The sequence below is a fragment of the Athene cunicularia genome (genome assembly GCF_003259725.1).
Source record: "Athene cunicularia isolate RWA chromosome 9 unlocalized genomic scaffold, athCun1 chr9_part1, whole genome shotgun sequence".
Classification (NCBI taxonomy): Eukaryota; Metazoa; Chordata; class Aves; order Strigiformes; family Strigidae; genus Athene; species Athene cunicularia.
The window spans coordinates 8,569,876-8,592,105 of NW_020799110.1; the positions used below are offsets into that span (position 1 = coordinate 8,569,876).

The 22,230-nt window shown below is 36.8% G+C and overlaps 1 protein-coding gene across 3 annotated transcripts in view; it reads left to right on the top strand.

Moving 5' to 3' along the window:
• Positions 1-1,198: 1,198 nt before the first annotated feature.
• The window catches only part of PIK3CA (phosphatidylinositol-4,5-bisphosphate 3-kinase catalytic subunit alpha), a 36,293-nt gene continuing 15,261 nt past the window's right edge, over positions 1,199-22,230 (top strand). For 2 of the 3 annotated variants that reach the window (XR_003399009.1, XM_026854718.1), the window contains exons 1-13: positions 1,199-1,542; positions 2,158-2,297; positions 9,320-9,733; positions 11,316-11,525; positions 12,177-12,427; positions 14,051-14,296; positions 15,172-15,257; positions 17,086-17,191; positions 17,960-18,112; positions 18,213-18,347; positions 20,863-20,987; positions 21,362-21,443; positions 21,839-22,003. Coding sequence is in view for 2 of the 3 variants with exons in the window: in XM_026854718.1 (XP_026710519.1) it covers positions 9,382-9,733; positions 11,316-11,525; positions 12,177-12,427; positions 14,051-14,296; positions 15,172-15,257; positions 17,086-17,191; positions 17,960-18,112; positions 18,213-18,347; positions 20,863-20,987; positions 21,362-21,443; positions 21,839-22,003 (1,911 nt within the window). In the remaining variant the exon portion in view is untranslated. The remainder of the gene's footprint in view (positions 1,543-2,157; positions 2,298-9,319; positions 9,734-11,315; positions 11,526-12,176; positions 12,428-14,050; positions 14,297-15,171; positions 15,258-17,085; positions 17,192-17,959; positions 18,113-18,212; positions 18,348-20,862; positions 20,988-21,361; positions 21,444-21,838; positions 22,004-22,230) is intronic. The other variant, XM_026854719.1, reaches the window with a different exon arrangement.

The window sequence follows — 22,230 nt, forward strand, 5'->3', positions numbered from 1 at the left end:
TCTTTCAGCAGGGTTATCATTTACTGCTAAATAAATATTTAGTTAATCACCATTGACTCTGTATCACAAACAGGCCTACTAGGGAGTAGTACTTCATTATTTCTGACTCGTGGTATTTTTCTGTTGTGATTATAGCTTGTGTAGAGGTAGGCAGCTGCTACTACTACAGGGCAGGGTTTGCAAGGAGCTGGATTTGTTTCCCTGCTGTCTTGTTCCATGTGTCTTTGTATAGGACAATTTGCAAAGAACTATATTTCAGCTGTTTATAGGACGAGAGTATTAGGTTGCAGAACTGAAATTTTTCGTGATGGTGGCTGTGCCTTTGTGTTAACTCTGCCACAAACTTCCTTCTCTCAACAAACGGTTTTAAAAATGGAGTTAAGAAATACCTCAGTGGAGAGTGTATTGTTTTATTTTTTCAGTTTAGGAGCTTAAACAAAAAAACCCTACTTCCATGGCTTTTGCTGCGGCATGTGGTTCCTTACAAATGCTCTATCAAGAGTGAAGTTGCAGCCCATCCTCTGTTTGCCAGTAAATAAAAGATAATGATTTTTGCTAATGGAATTCATTAAGTCCACATGGACTAAACCCATACTTCTGTAAGTGCTGTTTGGCTACAGAAGTCAGTTAAGATAGAATAAATGGAAAGCTAACTTATATTCAGACTATGAAACAAACTGCCATCTCCCAGTTTGCTGTTCTGTGCTTAATATTAAACATCTGCAAAGTTTCAGTATTGCATTATCCACTGCCACTGAAATTATTTTTTACACATTAGTTGCTTTCAGGGTCTGGTGTAATTTAGCATAGAAGAAACCCTTTATCTCAATATAAAGTTGCTGTTTGACTCCATCCTAAGAATTATTATGTGGGAAGTATGCAATATGCTCTAAGTCAGTCTGAGTTTGATGTCTTTTTCAGCTGCTTCTTAGTAAAGGAAGGACTCAGAGAGGGGATCTTTGGGGTAAAGATGGATATAAATTAATAAACAGAAGTGGGCTTTATCTTGGCCAAATTTCCTTAGGAACACACGTTTCTTTCTGTGTCTTCCGTCCAGAGAAGCTGCTCAGGTCGATATTGTCGATTGAACCCTCTAGATATATTGTTTGTGGTAGAGAGGCAAGCGTAGTGCTGTGAGGACTGCAGTACCCCCAGTATCTTATTTCAGTTCTTTTTCTGCCCTTCTATGTTTGGACAGCGGGAGAGGAAATCTTTCCTCTTTTTTCAATGCAACTGGTGGTTTGTCTTGCTGCAGCAGGGAGTTCTAAAAGCCAAGGTGACATGCCTGGGGGAGATCAGCACCAGGAAGGGCCCAGTATCTTGAGTTACAGCTCTGCTACACAGCTGCTTGTGTTAGGTGAAGATTCAGACTAGACAGAGTGGACAACACCTGGATTCACTCTGCTCCTATTCCTTGTCCTTGTCTGTGTGCCAGCACTTCCTGTTTTTAAAGATCCTGTTTACTGTCTGGGTTCCAAATATCCCAGGAAGGTGGGAGGATGGGAAGAAACATGGAAAGAGAAGTAAACAGCATTATTTAAGGTGGAGTTTTATATTTTTATATATATATACACTTAGCATTTATTACCTGTCTAGTTTGATGAATGACGTTCTAGAGTAATCATTTATTTACATTGGTCTGCACTAATTTCCGAAAGCAGAACATTTCTGCGTGTGAAAACTAACGTTGAAGCCCTTAGTATTTGTAGCAAGGAGCAGAATATGGTTTATGATGTGCTTTTACTTCGTGTTCTTTCTGATGTTTACATAAAAAATGTTTGTCACCCACATAAAATAGACTATTAAAGAAAAATATGTAATCAGAGAAAAAACCTTGCTTCTATTGGTACAAAGTGGCATGTTGCTCTGATTTTGTTGCTGAACTTTAAGGCTTTTGATTTAAAGAGCTTCAAAGAATTTGAGTGCTGCTCACTGAGCTTCAGAGTGCACACCTAGCTCTGGAGGAACAGCTCCAACCAGTACAGTGCCAGATGGGAGAGTAATTCTCCTCCTGCTACATAGCCGACTAAGGTAGTGGTTGAAATAGTGAGTAAGTAGATACACGAAGTGTAAAGGGAAGATGCGCTGCTTTTCTGATTCTTTGTTGTGCTTTATGACTGCTAGTTTTGTATAAATAACAAAATCCTTTCCTTTAAGGTGAATCTAGAAATGGAATTACTGAATGATTTCAGACTAAAAAGGAAGATTTAATTCCAGGCTTTCCTTTGTTTAACAAAGAGGAAAAAAATCTGCCTTTAACTGGAAGAAAATGTTCTAGGACAGACATTCTGCTGTTGGTATGTCATGGGATCTCTAGGGAAAAAGCACAATCATAGTGGGAGTTGTAGAGGTCACCAGCAACTTGCAAATGTTTCTTTCTTGTGATCCTGTTTTCATGGCTCCCAAATAGTGAATGAAGCTAGAAACAATATGCCTGCATGGATGGGGGAGGGTGAGCAAGGGGATTTGAAAGTAAGAATTTCCAAAGGTCTTTTGGTTTTCTTGAAGGGTGGGGGGAAGACTGCAGCAATAATAAATACTTTTATACTGTTCATCTTGTTTTCATTTCAGCTGTTTGATATTTTTTCAGTAACAGTTAACATACATATGTATTATCTCTTGGGCAATACTTTATAGTGAGTTAGGTTGTTTTATTCAGGATGACCTCACCATTGATTTTATTCATGGTATCTGAAAGTCGCTACAACCAGAATCCAACAGTATTATATTCTGAAACAAAATAAAAATCTGCATGTAAGATAACTTTAAAGAAAAGAGCTTTGAAACATATTCAACCCATGTTCTCATTGATATACGAGAACTGAACTACAGTCTCTTTTCACTAATTTCCAATGAGATTTTACATGCACAAGAAAGAATGATCTTGTATTTCTGCTGTACTGTAATTCTACAGATGCTACCAATAACATGAGGATTTTTTTAGCTCTGTAGAACAAGGCAAAGGTATTCAGCACTGTTGTTTGCAGCGAAGAAGTAGGTAACTACAAATAAAATTGGTAGTGTTTGGAAATACTTGCCTGTTTCAGAAGGAAGCTAAATGTTAGGAAGATGTTTTCGACAGTGTTAAATCTTTCTGTTTGTTTGTTTCCCTTGAGCTGCTGTTTGTGATCAGATAAGGAATTCTGCGTATTTGCCTCTTTCTGTGAAATAATGATGAAAGTAATACCTAAGAAATAAGAAGACGTAACTGCAATATAACAGTTTCCTGCTTTCTATTCTAAATAAAGCAGTATTTCTACTGTTTAAATCTGTGTGTAATAATGTTTCATAGAGGACAGTTTCAGACATCTTTGTACTAGTCTTCCTGGGTTTTGGAAAAATGCCAGCTTGGCAAGCAGGGAGAACAAAAGGACAGTACTGAAAATATCTAGTCTGGGGCAGTCTTAATGGAGCAGGTTTGGACAGCAGCAAAATTAGACAGGCAACTCTGCCCAGTTTTCTTCATGGTGAGTTTTTGGAGTGCCTGATGTGTCTGAAGAGGAGATTAAAACATTTGATCTTTAGAAAATGTGAAATGTCTTGCATTCTGAAAAGTGTTATTCTTGTTCCAGGAATTTTTTTATTCCCTTCCAATTTTTGTTCTGGGAATTCCACAGACGTTTAAAAAAAGCTTGTTTGGGGACATACCTGTAGTTGATACTTCTGTCAGCTTGACAGGGGATTGGGCAAATCATACAAACTATGCATGAGTGCACAGTAAATCAATCTATAAACATAGTTGGATTGTTTAATGACTGGAAGACTTTTTCTTAAGGCAATGCAAAGAGTCTAGAGGAAAATTCTACCTGGAGAAGAAATCAAATCTAGACACAAATCCTAATGAGCAGGTTTTGATAGCAAAGATACTGCAAATTACTATAAAACATTGCTACATCCTGTCCATGAAAGCAATGTAACGGGATTTGTCTTGTGACTGGAAAACTAATGGACTTCAATTAAAGTGTAGTAGTTTACTGAATGACTAATTCAGTTTCAAGTATGGACTGATAAAATTGCATTGAGCGTTTAGTCTATGCTTTTGAATTGATTTTGAAACACTAGCTGATGTTTACAGCAATGCAAAATTATTCCATTCTCGGTCATTGAAATGTGTTCTTCTTTGCATAAACATCCCATACTTTATACATTAATACAGTATTACAGCACAAGGACACTTATGCTTCTTGCTTCCTTCTATACTTGCTGGCTGGTACATCATAGATGGAAGAATTGCTTTCTTGCAGAGCCTGAAGAGTAACTGTAGGTGCTTGTGCTGATGACCACCTTAACAAGTCTCTTAAGATGAAAAAAATTTTTTAATTCCATCTAGAGTGAACCCACAGATTTGCACCATGGATCTTCACCTGTTTTCCAGGACATATGTGTTAATGTTAGGTGGAGCTCCTGTGTTTGGAGAACATGCACACAGATAACTTGCAAAACGGGGAAAAATGCCTTATCAGTTAACTGTGAGGGTTTTTTGTTTTATATCTCTCTCTCTCAATTGCCAAATATTGAATAGCTATGTGGAGCTGGTATAATGTTTGTGAGTAATCTCTAGACAGTGAAAATCAATTCACTTAATCTAATCTGTAAACAGATAATCTGTAAAAATGAGTGTTCTCTTAGCAAGGAAGGGTTCTCCATGCTTTCTGATAGAAGAACTCATGAAAAGTAATTTCTTGTTTGCTTGTTTTTGTAATGTAGATTCTGTCTGTACTGATGGGTAACAGTCCTTCCTTTTAGCAAGACATAAAAATTAGATCAGTAACGCTCCTGTTTGAGATTCTTCTGGCAAAATGTTAACGTACAGTGGAAAAAAATACTGCCAGGGTGTCCTGCTGAGCTGTAGATGCACAGGGCTTTTATGTGTAAAAGTGTGGTTGAAAACAGCTGCCTCAGATGTAGCCTCAGATGTCTTTAAGGGAAAATATATGTGGGTTTTTGACTCAAGTTAATTTGTCTCAAGCTTAGGTTACTTAAATTAGGAACATAGAAAGTACTTCTTTGAGTACTAATGTTAGGAACCAATATTAACTTTCCTGCAGTACAATTCTTACTGAATTTCCCCCACTGAGCTCCATTCCTCAAGGGGGAAGACTTTCAGAAGAAGTAGCAGCAAACTTTATGATGGTCTCATGTAAATCTTGTCAGAACTAAAATATTTGTATGTCTTCAAAAAGGCATTAGGAAAATAATTGTAGGCTGTAACTTGTAATAAAATATTCAGTAGACTGAAGTTGAGTTAATCATACTGCTGTAGTTCTGCACAGTTCAGTGCTGTGAGGTGATAAAACTGTCAGTTTACCAAAACTGAGTTTTCTAAACTTGGAATCCCTTACTCTAAATAAGGGACTATATCAACTGTATCAGACTACAGCTGATTTCTGTTCTATAAGAAAATAGATTATATACATTAGCAAGTAGGAATCATTATTTGGAAGGTATATGTGGTTTAACTTTCTTCTTTCTTCCTCCATGGGTATTTACTATTTTTGAATGCAGTTTCAAAATCTGATCACTTCTAGGCTGGGTGCTCAGCAAGGTTAGTGATGGAGAATGTGCTGAACGAATCAGGAAGGCTGTAATGAGTTGAAAAGGATACAAGTTAATCGGCTGGTGTCGTTGAGTTTGGCCGTTCTGACCATCTGCGGTATCCCAAAACTTTTGGCAGGGGGAAAAGTTTAAGGTGTTTTTGGAAGGTTGGAGATTGCAGGTGTGATGTGTTCATTTGAAGTGTTTGCTTGTACCCTTAGCTGCATTTAAATAACATCTCGCTAGAATTCTCTTAAAATTACAGTCCTTTTACTGTCGAAGAACATAATTGATTCTATTTATTCCAGGCAGCCTTCCAGATTTGAAAGTGTACACAGAAACACAAGCTGCCAACTATACTTCAAAACTGTTTCTGTTTATATTTCTGCTTTCCAAATCCAAACCCTGGAGGCGTGATTACATGTGCAAGTAAAATGAATATGCACACAGAATGACTGTGTGCCCTGTTCCAGCACATGTCTGTATCCCAGTTTAAAACAAAAGCTGCTGTTTTGGTGCAGTTGCTCTAAAAAGAGCATAGACTTTGGGGTGTCCCTTTTGGACTGTTTGCAAGTCTTTAAAGAAATGGTATTGAGCTGTCTTCTAACACTTTAAATTTTAAAAAAGTCATGGTTGACATCTATTTTGAAAACATACTAGTCTAAAAGGACTTAATGTGTATGTGTGTCCCCCAGTCCTGCCTCTGTTAGTTTGTTAGCAATTATTGGTGGGGAGGGAGGAAAAAATATCCATGGAATGAACCACAATTTTTGAAGCTGAACTAGCTCCACACTGCTGCAGTCATGCTTGCTCCCCTGTGTAGCCCCCAATGTTCATCTGACTCCATGGTGGCCTTGATAAGGCAGGTAAAACAGCAGAAACTAACCCGAGAAACACCTCGGGCAGGGAGAAGACAGGCTCTTAAAACCATCAGTTCAGAGAGCCTCAACAGGATTGTGGATCTGAACTTAAAAGCCTGCTGGAATAAACTCAGTCTGTGCTGTGAATATTTAATTGGATTGTGGTCCATCTATATTATCATTGTTATTATGTGTGGATAGAAAAGTTCTTACAACTGCATGTTCTTGTTTTGGCTTTTTTATGTTGGTATATGCCTTAACAGTAATGTGTTTCTGCCTATGCTTGTAATTAAGAAACAAATAAGCATGTGATTCACTAGTATGGAGAGGGAGTCTTGTTCATGCTTTGCCTGATCAAAAAGATGCTATTTAACCTTCTGTGTATTTCTTTTCATCTGTAAACTGAGGGTAGTTACTGGTAATTCAGAATTCTCCAAGTTACTCTAAATGGTGTTATTTGGGTTCACTTGTAATGTTTTGTAATTGCTAAGCTTTTCCAAGTTTGGCTCTTTAAATGCACTGTGAGTGTGATCAGAACTTTCCATTTCAGCATCTGCTTACTGAGACTATTACTACAATGAGGAAAATAAAATAGCTTCTTTAAGCTCTTCTTAAAAAAAGCAGTCAGTTGCAAAGCCCTTCTAAATATGCATGAGGTGTTAGTGGAAAAGCATTTTTCTAAACCTGCAGCGGCACTTCAGTGCTTTTGTTGATATTTTTAAAACCCCAAACTACAACTACAAAGGAGGGATTAAAAAAGACAACCCTATTGCTACTCAGAGTTGCTTAGGAAGCAGTGGATTTGCAAAAACATCATTTTCATTCTAATGCTTCTTTTTAAGATCTGAAGTGTGGCAAAAGCAGGTACTGGATGTACTTGGAAAAAAACTTTTCAGAAAATAGGTACCAAGGCGTAGAAGTGCAGAAATGAGGATCATGGTTTTATTTTTTTTACATATATCATTTGAAATATATTTAGAATTCTATGTATATTTTTATATACATAATACATATTTTAAAAAATTGCTGAGCACAAGGCAAGCATAGCATTCATTTTGTTTCCACGGTGAGAGCTTTCGGAAAGCTGCTGAAACAGAAGAGATATGTTGGTTTGGGTTTTTCTATTCTTTCTGCTGCTAAGGAAAGAAACTTAAGGTAGAGGGGCAGTCCTAAGAAGGTTCTTGACTTAAAAGGTGACTAAGAATGGCTTTAGAACAGTAGCCTTGTAGTTGCCCTAGCCCTGTGTTTTCAGGACTTTTGGTTGATGGAGAAGGCCCAATGGACAATGGACTGCTCTAGATGTCTGTTGATACTGCCCACTCTCATAATGTATGTGCTGAAGGTAATCAAATTATGGTCTAAGTGTTAAGTAATACACTATTAGAGATTTGCTTAATGTATGGTGGCCTTTGTGGTAACACTATTCTGTAATGAAAGCTTACGTCTATGTTATGTAGTTCAGTGAAAATGCTTTGCTGCTCAGTGACAGTTAGAAAAATAATTTATTAGGAGAGCAATAAAAATATTATGTCACTGGTTCAGTTTGAACCTTGAATGTGGTGTGCAAATATGGCTAATCACCATCTACCTTGCAAAAAGGATACGGTAAAGGTGGAAGAGATACAGAGAAGGTGACATGGATTAAAAATACAGAATTACTTTTGGGCAGAGGACTAAATCTGGGACTGTTATGGCAAAGGAGGATGACTTGGTAGATCTCTAGGAGCGAGCAATGAATGGAAAGAACAGGAACTTTGTTTTATTACGAGAAGTCTGGGATATCAGGTGAAAGTAGCAGGCTTCAGAGCAAAGAAAAGGAGATATAATATAACATGGAATGTTCTTCACTCTTGTCACAGGATGCTAACAGTTTGTGTGTGAAAACTTCCTGGACAAACTCAGTAGTTCTTGACTGATTTCTTTCAATTGCTTCTGGTTTAGGAGATTAAAAATAGATAGCGACTGCAAGAGTTTATTGATGAAATGTCTCTGCATGTGCCTAGTTCTTATGTTCTTTCTTTAGCATCTGTTCTTGGACACTGGGCTATAAGACATCTCTACTCTGTCCAGATACTTTTTTTTTTTCTTGTACCTGTTCTTAAGTGGCATAAGGCAGCACTGCTAGAAGTTCAGACATGTGTTCCCTTCCTTTCTTTTGCCTTGGCAGAGACATTCATGCGCCTGCCAGAGGGAACTAGAACTGGGATTTGATCCTAAATAAAACAAGCCCAACTAAAGTATTAATGGAGCTCAGTTCTTCTGTCTCATTCATGAAAAAACAGTTTGTTGCTGGTGTAAGAGGCTTATACCGATCTAAAAAATAAGCTAAGGCCATGTTTTGTGTGTACATGGATTCTTAAAATCATATTTAGAGGTTTTAGTAAATACTTATAACTATTATGTTAGTGGTGGTTGAATACTTAAAAGGTTTGGGATGAGAAAAAGTTTTTTTTAAAAAAAAAAAGATTGAAGAATTGGTTTGGCTAAACAGAGCAGAGCTGATGGTTTGTATCTCATCCAAATGATGATAAATGTTTCTCTTTCCAGATTAAAAATGTGAAGAACTGGGTTTGAGATTTGCTTTAAAATTGCTATGATAATAATTTGAATATTAGATATTTTCATTCCTCATGCTATTTATATGTTCTAATAATAAATTATAAACTTCAGGTAATAAAAAATTGTCTTTTTTTAAGACTGTAGGTGTATTGGCATTTTTTCAAACTAATGTGATTGTGTTGTGTTTTGAGTAGATATTTGCATCAAATACAAATTGCTTAGATATCAGTTTTTAAAAGTTCATGTGAAATATAGCCGTGAATATTAATCTGTAATTAAAAATGGTATTTGAATTACTTTAGCTGAAATTCCTTGTGATGTTCTTATTTTAAATTTAATATTTAAATTTTTGGTTTTTTACTTAGGTTTGCTCTCACAAATCACTGCTTGAAAAACTTCCAGTACAAAGCTATCTAAAGATTTAAAAATGCCTCCACGACCATCATCTGGTGAACTATGGGGCATCCACTTGATGCCACCAAGGATCCTGGTGGAGTGTCTTCTCCCAAATGGAATGATAGTGACTCTAGAATGCCTCCGTGAGGCTACCTTACTAACTATTAAACATGAACTCTTTAAAGAAGCAAGAAAATACCCTCTCTATCAGCTCCTTCAAGATGAATCTTCTTACATTTTTGTAAGTGTTACGCAAGAAGCAGAAAGAGAAGAATTTTTTGATGAAACACGGAGACTTTGTGACCTGCGACTATTTCAGCCTTTTCTAAAAGTCATTGAACCAGTAGGTAACAGAGAAGAAAAGATTCTTAATAGAGAAATAGGTGAGATTATCGTTATTTAAACATAGCGAATGTATTTTGTATTTTGAAGAGAAGCCAGTTAAACAGAGAATTGAAATGGGTTGTGTTTGCTACCTGTTATCTGTCAAAGTTTGCATTTTGTAACTGTCGGGTGTTGCATCAGGTGTCCAAAGATGTTGATCATTCATAAACCATGACTTAAACTTCTTTTTGCTGTTCTGTTTGATTCACATGTTTGCTCTGTACATATTTGTAGTTGTATGTGGGTTAGAGGGTAATTTTTTGCAGTCTACTATTAACAGGATTTCATATTATTACAGAGCCAAGTGTGTTCTGTTGTTTGGGAACTCAGTTTTAATTTGTTTTGAAGTTTACAGAACTGTGAATTCTGGATTTAATTACAAATCTTAAATCACATTTGCTCTAGAAGATGTTTTAATACTGCTCTATCTTAAAGTAAAATTTCAGAAATAAGGTGGTTTGACCCCCCTTTCCTAGAAAAAGAGCATGGAGAGTGGAGGGAAACAAACACCTGTGTTTGGAGGGGTGGAGGGGAGACAAATTGTAATGTTTTGAATCATCTCTAGAATAGCTTATAATTCTCCAATATCCATTGAGAAAGCACAGGGAGACGAGTGTATATTTCATCATTTAGGTCATCTAAATCCTTGGCATGCCTGTCTGTGAACTTGACATGGTTAAGGATCTCGAAGTACAAGATGTCAGAAGAAATTTTATCTAAATTCAGGCAATACAAGCATACCTAGTCTCTTTTAGATGCTAACAAATGTACTTTGCAGTGGTAGAGACTTGTCAACTGGAAATACTTGTTCTGGGATGATCCTAATTGTTAAATTATTTAATTGTTATGAGTGCACCATTGCACCAAAACTACTAGTGTTTTGTAAAGCTTAACCTGTTCAAGACTTGGGAGAACACTGGTTAGCTGATCATGCAACAGGACAATTTCAAATGAAAACTTTCATTCATGCATAAATAATTATTTATGCAAGTAAACTCATTAAAGTAAATGGAATTACATCTAAGACAGAGGACCTGAGAGAAATGAACTCTTATTATGTGCTCTATGCCAAAGAGCGGAGTTCAGTATCTCTTGCACGTGCTTGTCGCACTTTTAAATAGTGTAATTCATCAGAAAAATTCAATATCTGCCATTCAGTTGTAAGCAAAGTTGGTTATGGCCCTGATAGCTACCAATAATCCTGCCAAGGTTTTAGAAAAAATTGGACATCAGAGCTCCTCTGGTACATTTAGGAGACTTTGTGCTAACTTCAAAGGAAGCTTATTACTGGTCCTTTTCCTCCAGGAGGAGTGTTAGCTGTGAGTGGTGATTTAAGTCTTCCAGGATCTACAGTGAATGTACACCTGTCTTAACCTTTTTTGTAACTGCTGAGTGCACTTAACTTTAGAACAGAGTCCTTGAGTGAAATAAAACAATTACTTATACAAGTAGAAACCAGTAGTTAACACATATTTTAGGTTGTGTTTTGCTTAAAGCATTCTTTTTCTGTCACTAATAGAAGGAATCGTTAGCTTTAATGATCAGTTACAATTATTTCCTCATGCTTCTTCACTACTGTAGGTTTTGCTATTGGCATGCCTGTCTGTGAATTTGACATGGTTAAGGATCCCGAAGTACAAGACTTCAGAAGAAATATTCTTAATGTTTGTAAAGAAGCAGTGGATCTTCGAGATGCCAACGCACCACATAGTAGAGCATTATATGTCTGTCCTCCAAATGTTGAGTCTTCACCTGAGCTACCCAAACACATATACAATAAACTAGATAAAGGTAAGATAAATATTTACAGTAGAAACTTTTTTTTTGGTGTCTGAAATCAGACTACACCTGGTGACTGAAGTAAATCACTGTTTACTGTTTTATGTGCTGTATTTAGCAATATATTACACCTTAAGTTATTCAGAATAACATTCTTCATAGATGAAGTCTTAAGGAAGATACTTAAAATTACCTTTTTTGCAATAACTAAATCTTGAAATATAACTTGGTAGATACAGCTGATTTTTTTTTTTTTTTGGCTTTGCATTTTTCTTTGACATTCAGAAATCTGGAATTTTAAATGTTGCTGAATTGCTGAGCTATCTTGTAGTCCTCAAATATGAAACAGTTACTGCTGCTTTCCTGAAGGATAAATAAATTTGGTTTTAAAAATATGCTTAATGTCAAGGGGTAAAAGGTTTTACACTAGAGTCAAAAATAAACTGAGCACGCATATTTCCACATAAAATTTACAAACCCTCTGTCGGTTTGGGCTGTGAATCTTGTCTACATCTTCTTTCAGTAGTACTGCAAGTAGTTCTGTGTGGTGGTGCAGGGAGTGGGAGTTCTTTGTTTGGGGGTTTTTTATTTGTGTTTTTTTTGTTGTTGTTTTGAAATTGTGTTGAAAATAGCAGGCCTAATGTTACTTTACGTTTATTCTAGGGCAAATTATAGTGGTGATATGGGTAATAGTCTCACCAAACAATGATAAGCAGAAATACACCTTAAAAATCAATCATGACTGTGTGCCTGAGCAAGTTATTGCTGAAGCAATTAGGAAGAAAACTCGAAGTATGTTGCTGTCATCTGAACAACTTAAACTTTGTGTCTTGGAGTACCAGGGCAAATACATTTTAAAAGTGTGTGGCTGTGATGAATACTTGCTAGAAAAATATCCACTGAGCCAGTATAAGGTGAGTAACATAATGGATTTATTTTGCAATACACTAAAATAATCCAAATTTTTGAGGGAGAGAAGTGATCAATTTTATGACTGGCTTACTTTTTCATTACATTAATCCAGAACATAGGAAGTAAAAGTGTATGTGTCTTTAAACGAATGGCTAATGCATGTGTGTAGTGTGCATATTTGCAGTCTGTGCTTCAGAAGAGAGGGGAGGAGAAAAGATAATTCGAACTAGAATTTATATCACTAGTGTAACTTTTCTTCGGTGAGTGAAGTAGTTTGCCTCTAACATTAGTGATATATCAGTGGTAGGTACTTTCAGAAATATCCTAGATTTCTGATGACAAGAGGTGAGTTATGCTTGAGTGGGGTTGGTGTAATACAAAAGGAAACTCAATCAGATGTTAAATTGAGGCAACTGTTGCTACTATGAATCTTGTCCCTTCCCCCTTTAGGGGTGGGAAAAATTTAAACAAACTATTTGTTTTCCTGTTACTTATGTCTTTTTAAACTTTTTGATCTTATTAAAGGAGCGATAAACTTCCAGCACTACATAAACCATTGTAAATCTTCCTTGTGGCTGGCTGTCTTTCATTGACTGGGTTTTGTTAGTGCTGCAAGGCAGAACTGCTGACAGCAGAGCATCTGAGCAGCCCTCTGGAGCAGACAACAATGTTACCCTGTAGATTTCCTGACAGACTGCTGCTGCTTCCTCTTTGAGGAGTGTATTGTTTCAATAAACAGCTTCCATTCCTTCATGTAAAATGGTTGTTGATCTGCTCTCCAGAGCAGTGGAGGAGAGAAGGGGGCTGGGGCATCCTGAGTAACGCGAAAAGTAGCTCTGTTCTATGGGAGCTGTGGAACAAGTGCAGGCATACATGAATAATTTTGCACAGTCATCTTGAGATCAAACACTAAACCTATTTGATCTAGCGTGGTTTCTTCAGAAGTATCTGCTATGCCTTTACTGTGTCACAAAAGAGCTTCCTAATTACACTCCAGGGCTGGACCTGTCTTAACGCATTGTATTTTGTGGTACTGTTGCTAGACTAAATGCTCTCGGCTCTCAGTCTTGAGTGGACACCATAGTTTTACAGCTAGAGTCTGTCAGGATCAGTGCTGAGCATAAGGTAATAAGCACAACCGAACCCAAAATTAGTGTGTCTGCCATTTGTCTTGTGCTTTCTGCCTGTGACTAGGAGTATCAGTGTCACCTGTGCTAGGTCTGCACAGCAGACTAGTTAAGCAACATGCTATGCAAAAGCAGCTCAGCTGCTTCCAGGAACTGCTCTAATCTGGAAGCAGTCTGTGTTGTTTGTCCTGGAGCCAAGGAGCACTACAAGAAACCTGACTTGTCATTTTGTCAGCTCTGTTCTCTATCTCCAGTTCAACCTTCCACTGTTGTAGATGTTATTTATCTCTCAAAATCTGTATGAAGCACTGCTGTGTGATCCTACCCAACAACATATGTATACCACTGAAGGAACTATAAACACTAAAGGGTGTACATACAGGAACAATTACAAGCTCTTTAAATACACTTCTATATTTTCCTGAATTTTTTTAGGTACAGATTACCAAGAGCATACACCTTGAAAGCATACTGAATTTTAGTTTTGTTTTCTTGCAGTATATAAGAAGCTGTATAATGCTTGGTCGCATGCCCAATCTGATGCTGATGGCTAAGGAAAGCCTATATACCCAGCTACCACTGGACACCTTTACAATGCCATCTTATTCCAGACGTATCTCTACAGCTACACCCTACATGAATGGAGAAGCTACAGCCAAATCCCTCTGGACTATAAACAGTGCTCTCAGAATAAGGATCCTCTGTGCAACCTATGTAAATGTGAACATCAGGGATATAGACAAGGTAAGGCAAATGCTGTATGGCATTGTATGTGGTTTTCAGGCACTCATTGTTTCCCTGAGTTCTCTGTTCTGTGTTTACACTGGAAAAGAGGAGTTCCTTAACATATTAGAAAGCTAAACCCCTTTGTTATTTAAAGTTAAGCATTCAATTCTACAAAAACGCAGCCATTTTTTAGCATCTGAAAACTTTTATGTACTACTTAAAAAGCATGAGTTGTAGTATTTAGCTAAATATATTACCTGATGGAAGCAGAACTCAGTTTGTATAGCTCACTTCAGCTGAGAGTGTAATGGATATAAGTAACATGGGTTTTGTTCTTCTATTCTAAATAATTATTATGTCTAAGAATGTATTACAGTAGTTAGGAATAGTTTTGATGAGGGCATGCTAGATAGTGTGCTGCTGTCTTGGATTTCAAAAAGGGAGGTATGGGAAGATCAAGGAGGAAAGGCAAGTAAGGTTCAGTCCCATTGAAGTCATACTACAAGCTTGGCACTCTGACTTTCTCAGAATTTGTTTGGTTTTTTCTTTGACTATAGCTTGGCACAGGAAGAATTGAAAACAAATTCCGAGTGGTTTTAGAGCTCACTTCAAGTTTACTATTGTATTTTCAAGGACTGGTTTTGCAATTATTGAGGAAAAAGACAAAAACATTTTTTCTAGAAGGGTATGCTTATATATACCATGCTTCACACCTTGCAGAGCAGGAATGAATTTAGGTTGAAAGGTGCTGGGGCTGTTTGGTTTTCAGTTTTGTGTTTTACTTGATGGAAATTAGTGGATAATGTTGTAATCGTACTATAAGTTGATAGCGGTGAAAAAAATGGTTTATAGTAACATTTCAAAGATAGTACTAACATTAACATTGTTTTCAGATCTATGTTAGAACAGGTATCTACCATGGAGGAGAACCTTTGTGTGATAATGTGAATACTCAAAGGGTGCCTTGTTCTAATCCCAGGTAAGCTGAGCACTTGAATGACTATAGAGAACCTGAGTTCCAGGATATCATGATAGCTCTGAAGGAGTAAAGGCTTGATTTAGCCATTATTCAGGTGGAACTCCTTGCTGGGAATTCCCTGCCTTAAGTTTTGCCAGAACGTTTTTACCTAACCCTGTATTTATAAATAGAATTAATTTAATTCAACCGTAAGTATTTTGTCTTGTTGCATATAATAGTGTAGTTTCTTTGCTGAACAGATCTGTTTTACACAAGCATTTGCAGTTGCCTCTGAATCTGCAATATAATTACTCATTAATACTGTGAAATCAGCATAGCTCTGGGTGGCTGAGCTCTGTTTTTGACCGGATCAATAGCAGGTATTCCAGTTGCAAGTTCAGATTTCACGTTCAGCATGAGGCAATGTGATGTATAGGCTGTACTAAAGCAGAACCACCGAGTGTGGAGAGATGGGTATCATTTGCTAACATGGAAGTCACTGCCAGCTCTGGGCTGATTATTTTCAGGAGATTTGACCTATCATGAACATCAAGTGGAAAAATAAATCACATGAACTTAAAAGTGCCATTAGGATGCAAAATAGAAGCTTTATATGAGCATATATAAACATATTGAGAAAAGATATCTGAAAGACATTGAATTTCTGCTTGTAACATTAACTAATGAGGAGGTGTGAAATTTCAGCATCTGCTGGGATAAGATGGAAAGTATGTGTTCAGAAGTAATTTTTGACTTGCATCTTCTGACTTCATGTTTTTGAAAGTTTCAAAATATATAAATTTTTTTGTATATTTTCTATTAATATGATTAAGTGTTACAATTAGAAGGCCTGATAATATACGCAGTTGCTGAAAAATAGCCTCTCCCTCTGAGTTGCCCCAAAGATAGCTGTACTTCAACTGGTAAGTTTTAGAGAGAAAATACTGGAAATGTGGTGATGGATGTGACTTGAAAACATGGATGTAATCACACAGATCTGTATTAAATGAAATGAACACACAAGAAAAAAGAATTAAAGTTTTATCTGCCAGTTTCTTTGTTCTTAGAGAAGAGCTTGGACAGTTATTTCTTTGTAAAGTAGCTACAGGCATGTTGAAAAATTAATGCTGTCCTTGGAAACGGTTGGCTCTTCCAGCTGAGAAAATTCAGCACAGCAATCCGCTTAGGAAAATAAACTGTATTCAGAAGTTCCTCTTCAAAAGCACAGTTCTGCCAATTGAGAGATAAAGCCTGCTTAGAGAAGTTCATGAAAACAAAATGTGTATTCCTGTAGAACCAATCTGTGCTCTTATTACTGTCAGTTAGGAATATTGTATTTGATTGCTGTGTTATATTTGTGTTATTCCCATCTTGCAGTTACCTTTTTATTTTCTAGCAATTCATCTTTAGTTGAGTTGTGAAAGCTAGGCCACATTTTTTTTCCCACTTGCTTTTTTTCCCCTGAAACTAAAAATATTTCACAATTTAAACCTTACACATACGCAAATCCATTATCTTCAGGTTATACCTGTGCTGACAGTTGCAGTCAGTAGGTTTGCAAGAGTGAGAGTGAACTTGTTAGTCAATTTGCAGGAATTGAATCCAGCATGACTTTTTAAACGGTGCTGGTGCTGGAAGGCTAATCGGGGAAGTTTCCACTCCCAAAAAGGGTAGACATGGTCAAATGTATGTAGGAGGACCCTTTCTCAGAAAGGAGGTGTACTCTTCATGCACATACACAGTTTAGGTGGGAATATAACAGATGCTTTTTAGTCGAACTGTTCACTGATTGCAGTTGTCTCGGTGCTCTCCTTTAACCTAGTTTTATTCTGCTTTTTAAATCTCTCAGATGGAATGAATGGCTATCATATGATATGTACATTCCTGATCTTCCACGTGCTGCTCGGCTCTGCCTTTCTATCTGTTCTGTTAAAGGCCGGAAGGGTGCTAAAGAGGTAAAATACTTCATGGCTTTAATACATTAGCAAACAAAAGTTACTTAAGTTTGGGAAGATGTCTGGTAAATGCTGTCCTCGCAATGAGTCTTAGTGCATTTTTTGATTCGAATCTGATTGAAATAAGGGTTTTTCTTTTCTTGTATCTTATTCAGGTTACCACTTTTTTCAGCCAGAAGTTAAGTAACATGGAAAAAAAGCTTAGCCATTCAGTGCTGTAAATAGTGTCTATCCTGTGTTGTCTTTTGAGGTGCAAGTGCTTTTAAATTCAAATTTCTAAACCCATAAGTACCTTACCTATTCATTAAAAAAAGCAATATTTATGCTTAAGCTTAGAGTTTATTTTTTTTTTTTTTAAAGTAAAGAAATCTTGTGCTGTTTTAGCATTTGATGCAAGATCCTAAATAGTCCTTTTTAAGAATCTACATATGGCATCTAATTCTGGCTACCAGCATAATTAAATTCTGGGTTTGAATGTGTCATAAGTGCTATATATTGTCTACAACCAGGTTTATGACTCAGAGTCATAGAGTGGTTTGGGTTGGAATGGACCTTTTTTAGCATGTGTTTGCAAGTGTTTTGATACCATTCTGCAAAATGACTGCCATGACAGTCATTCATAGAAAAATACAGTGCAGCTTCCACAACCCGCTTTCAGCGAATCTGGGGTTGTAACAGCTTGCTCTGGGGTGAAAATGTTATTTTTCTGGCTCACTCTGCAGTAATTAATAGATAACACTGAAAAAATCATCTTTTAATCTCTTTAAGGAGCACTGCCCATTGGCCTGGGGAAATATAAACATGTTCGATTACACAGATACTCTTGTATCTGGGAAAATGGCTTTGAATCTTTGGGCAGTGCCTCATGGGCTGGAGGATTTGTTGAATCCTATTGGTGTTACTGGATCAAATCCTAATAAGGTGAGTATTTGTATGCCACTTTCTTCTTTAGGAGTGCATTTTTCAAAATGTGCTGTGTTACAATTCAACAGAAAAAATAATGTAAATTCCCTTTACATAGGAAACTCCATGTTTGGAGCTGGAATTTGATTGGTTTAGCAATCCTGTAAAGTTTCCAGATATGACAGTGATTGAAGAACATGCCAATTGGACTATATCACGTGAACTGGGGTTTAACTACAGCTATGCGGGGCTGGTAAGACAAACTCCCCTTTCAAGATTAGCTTCTAAAATATGAAAGTGTTGTTTATTTTACTCAGTATATTTGTGATAAAACTTTTTCATGCCTCCTGATTTATTGTGAAAGGAAGAAATCCACTTTTTGTTTTGTGTTTAGCAAAGTGAGTAATATATTCTCATTTCTGTATTACCAGTAAACTGACCAACCAGAACACTTTAAAAAGAAACCGTCTACTGTGCAAACTGTTAGGGTTTTTTTGGTGGTTTTATATTGCTAATTCAGATGCCTAAACTACTTAGTTTAACTTGTCAAAAGTTGTAATTCTCCTTCCATGATACTCTTCTATTTTGTTGCAGTTTCGTGTCTACAGGTAGGCTTTCTTTCATAACCTAAAGGTCCTTTTAACTCTTTACTGGCTGTTTAATGGGCTAGTTATGACCATAAGTGCAGGGAATTCTAAAGTAATTGATTGGCATACACTTGAGTGTGGTACTTATCTCCTCTCTTCCATGAAGAAAATATGTGTGTTGACAGTTGAGTTTTTGGCGAGGTTTGGAGCTCTCTTAAAAGCATATTTTGGATGATTAAAAGGAGAAGAAAAGAAAAGCAGTAAAGCTGAAAATGCTACATGTTTTAAAGACAAGGCTGTGAAATTAGTTGGTATGTTTTACACTTTCTTCTGGAGGCTGGTTCAAAGACTGGAAGGTTTCCCCAAGAGAGCTTTGTGGTCTGTGTGAAGAAGAGTCTCAGGGTGGAAAGTTTCGCTGTGCCAGAAAATGTGTAGGTGTCAGCAAGCTTCATGTTTTGTAATTCTGGTGATATTTATAACAGTCCCACCTCAACATATCTTGAACAAAGGGTTGTAGGCATTTGATTTTTCTTGATACTCTGCAAGATGTCCATCGTAGAGTGGTGTATCTGTTTATGATATGTATTGTGAGCACCTAAGCAGTGCTGCAGGTTTCTTAAGCGTTTTAAGGACAGCTGACTACTTGGTAAATAACATTCCTTTGCTATAACACAACCCATTGCCTGGGCGCTTTATGTCCTCAACTTGTTATTTTGTTCCATCTGTAGGTGAAAATAAAGTGGTAAGGAGAGTAAGCTCTTAATTCACTGACGAAGTAATGATCAATTTAAAGTTTACAATTTTTAAAAAAATTAATCTGAGGTAAAATAAAGTCTCAAATTATTGTCTTTTTTGTGATAATCCTTAAAATACCATAGGAGGACGTCATAGGGGTTAAATATGGAGACAACCTATTTACATCACTGACTAAGTTGACAGGGAAACAAACTGACTATCACTGCTTTGGTCTCTCTCCTTATTCATGCTGCTTTGCTTTCAACTCTCCTTGTCTGCTAAAATCCTCTTATTACTGATCCTTTCCTAAATCATATTTCATTAAATGAATTAAATTACAAGTTTGAATGTCACTATTTTCTCTTAGCACTGTATTTGTCCCCTTTATCTTTTAATGTGTGGTATCTTCAGACCTGAAGCCAAACTTTCTGTAGAACTTTCTAGAATTTGCCTAGGGAAAGAACAAAACAAGAAATCAAATACTGTGGTTCTACAGATTAAACAATTCAAACCTGGGAGAGTTGATCTTACTCTTTTGTAGTAGTAGGTGTAATACAGGTGTGAAAAATGTGAATTCACTATAAAAACGCTGTTCAACTCTTGTAGGATTTTGGGGATGGCTTTATCTTAAGTGTCAAACTTGTTTATTACAGTTGTATTTTATACTAAAGGCAATAACATAAGCTGCTTATGATTTCTCTTTTTTGCAGTGGAATTTTTTCTGTAGTCAAAACCTCAAACTGCATTTTGTATGTTGCTTTGTGGAAAACACATTAACTAAGAAATGGAAAGTATAGGAGAATAATTGAACTTGGCACATGAGCTGTGAAAAACCAAGCGGCAGTAGTTTCAATACCTCTGTCATTGGTCTAAGCTGGTTCCCATAAATGAAGTCCTAGGTAAAATTAGTTTCAGTGTGTGCCAGTTCTGTCTTCTGTGTTCTCAGGGGAGTATCTTATACTAATTCTAGATAATGTTTTCCAGTCTTCCTGTCACTCAGGCTTTCCTAAAGTGTTCTACCTCTTACTTACCTAGGTTCATCTCCCATATTCTGCTGCTTCAGTTTTTGATTCCTTTTCACTCCTTTCAGCAACTCTCAGCAGTCTCCAAACTGGAGACAGAAACGACCAGTTTAATTTTGTGCTGCATTATGTTGTTCATCAGATGTCAACTGCTACTGTTTCACCACACAGCTGATCTAGCTGAAATGTACCTCTTCTTGTCCCAGTAGTGACTAAAAGCAGTTCTAGAAATCAAAGGCCTTGTCTTTCATCTCTCTCTCTATTTTTAAATTTAAAAGTCCTCAGTTATAACAAAAGGAAACAGGATAGTATTTACATGACATAGGCTATAGGTGTTGCTGTACTGTTAAAATGCTTCACTTCATGTATGTTTTTTGACAACAAGGGAATGTGTGGAGGTTAATGGACCACTTTCTCTCTGCAGAGTAACAGAATAGCTAGAGATAATGAATTAAGAGAAAGTGACAAGGAGCAACTGCGAGCCATATGTACACGAGATCCTTTGTCTGAAATCACTGAGCAAGAGAAGGACTTCCTTTGGAGCCACAGGTATTTAAAAACAAAAACCAAACCAAAGAACCACCCTTGCCACAGTCAAACTTCACCCCATTCACAAATTTGTCATGAGTGTCTTGGGTTTTGCTTCCTTTATTCTGTGTTGTTGGAGTTAGTGTTTTAGAAAAGGCTTGTAAGCATCTGCATTGTATGTCTTGGTGTGTAAGTCCAAGGAGAAAAGTTGTTGAATTTAGTTTACATTTTCTCCATGACTGCAGTATTACCTTCATGCATGGATCCTGACACGACCTTATGGTATTGATCGGATTGTGCTGACAAAGGAAGAAGAGGTGCAAGACTGAGGGAACACAATAGATGGTTTTCAAAGCAAAAATTGTTTTGTACATACAACTTTTTTTCTTTTGCAGACACTATTGTGTGAATACTCCAGAAATTCTGCCCAAATTACTTTTGTCTGTTAAATGGAATTCTAGAGATGAAGTGGCCCAGGTAACATATAGTACTGAACTGATTTTGAGTATCGAAGAAACTTTTAAAATATGCTATTTTAAAGAAACTTCTGGAAGTTAGAAATGTGTTGTGTGCATGATACATTGAATGAAAACTTAGATGATCAAATTGCTGCTATAATTGACTTGTTATGTTGTTATTTTGTTAATTACAGTTAAATGTGAGGTTTTGTTTTCATTCTTTTTATAGTGGATAAAATAACAAAGTCACCTGGCAACTAATACCAAATTGTTTATTGGGAGAGGACTGATGAGTAAACAGCTTCTACTCAGATGCAGTTTGTGTCTGTCTGATGATATCTTCTAACAGCTGTGTATTACAACTTCTTCCTAATCAATGCAAATGTGTGATGTGCTTGGACTTCTTGTCCACAGATGTACTGTTTGGTAAAAGATTGGCCTCCAATCAAGCCAGAGCAAGCAATGGAGCTTTTGGACTGTAATTATCCAGACCCAATGGTGCGAGCTTTTGCAGTTCGGTGTCTAGAGAAGTACTTGACAGATGACAAACTGTCTCAGTACTTGATCCAGCTAGTACAGGTATATAACATGTTTTGGTACACTTGATGTCTTGTGTATAAGGGTTAAAAACACATCAAAAGTTAAATGATTTGAAAAAGAGGTCATCAAAAGTATCTGTTTGCATTACAGGTTATTTAGGAGGAGGAGATGAAACATACTTCATGTTCTGTAGTGCTGTGGTTTTGCTTGTTGATATTAAATGCCAAAATTTTTCAGAGACGCAAAACTGTTCAACCAAATGGAAC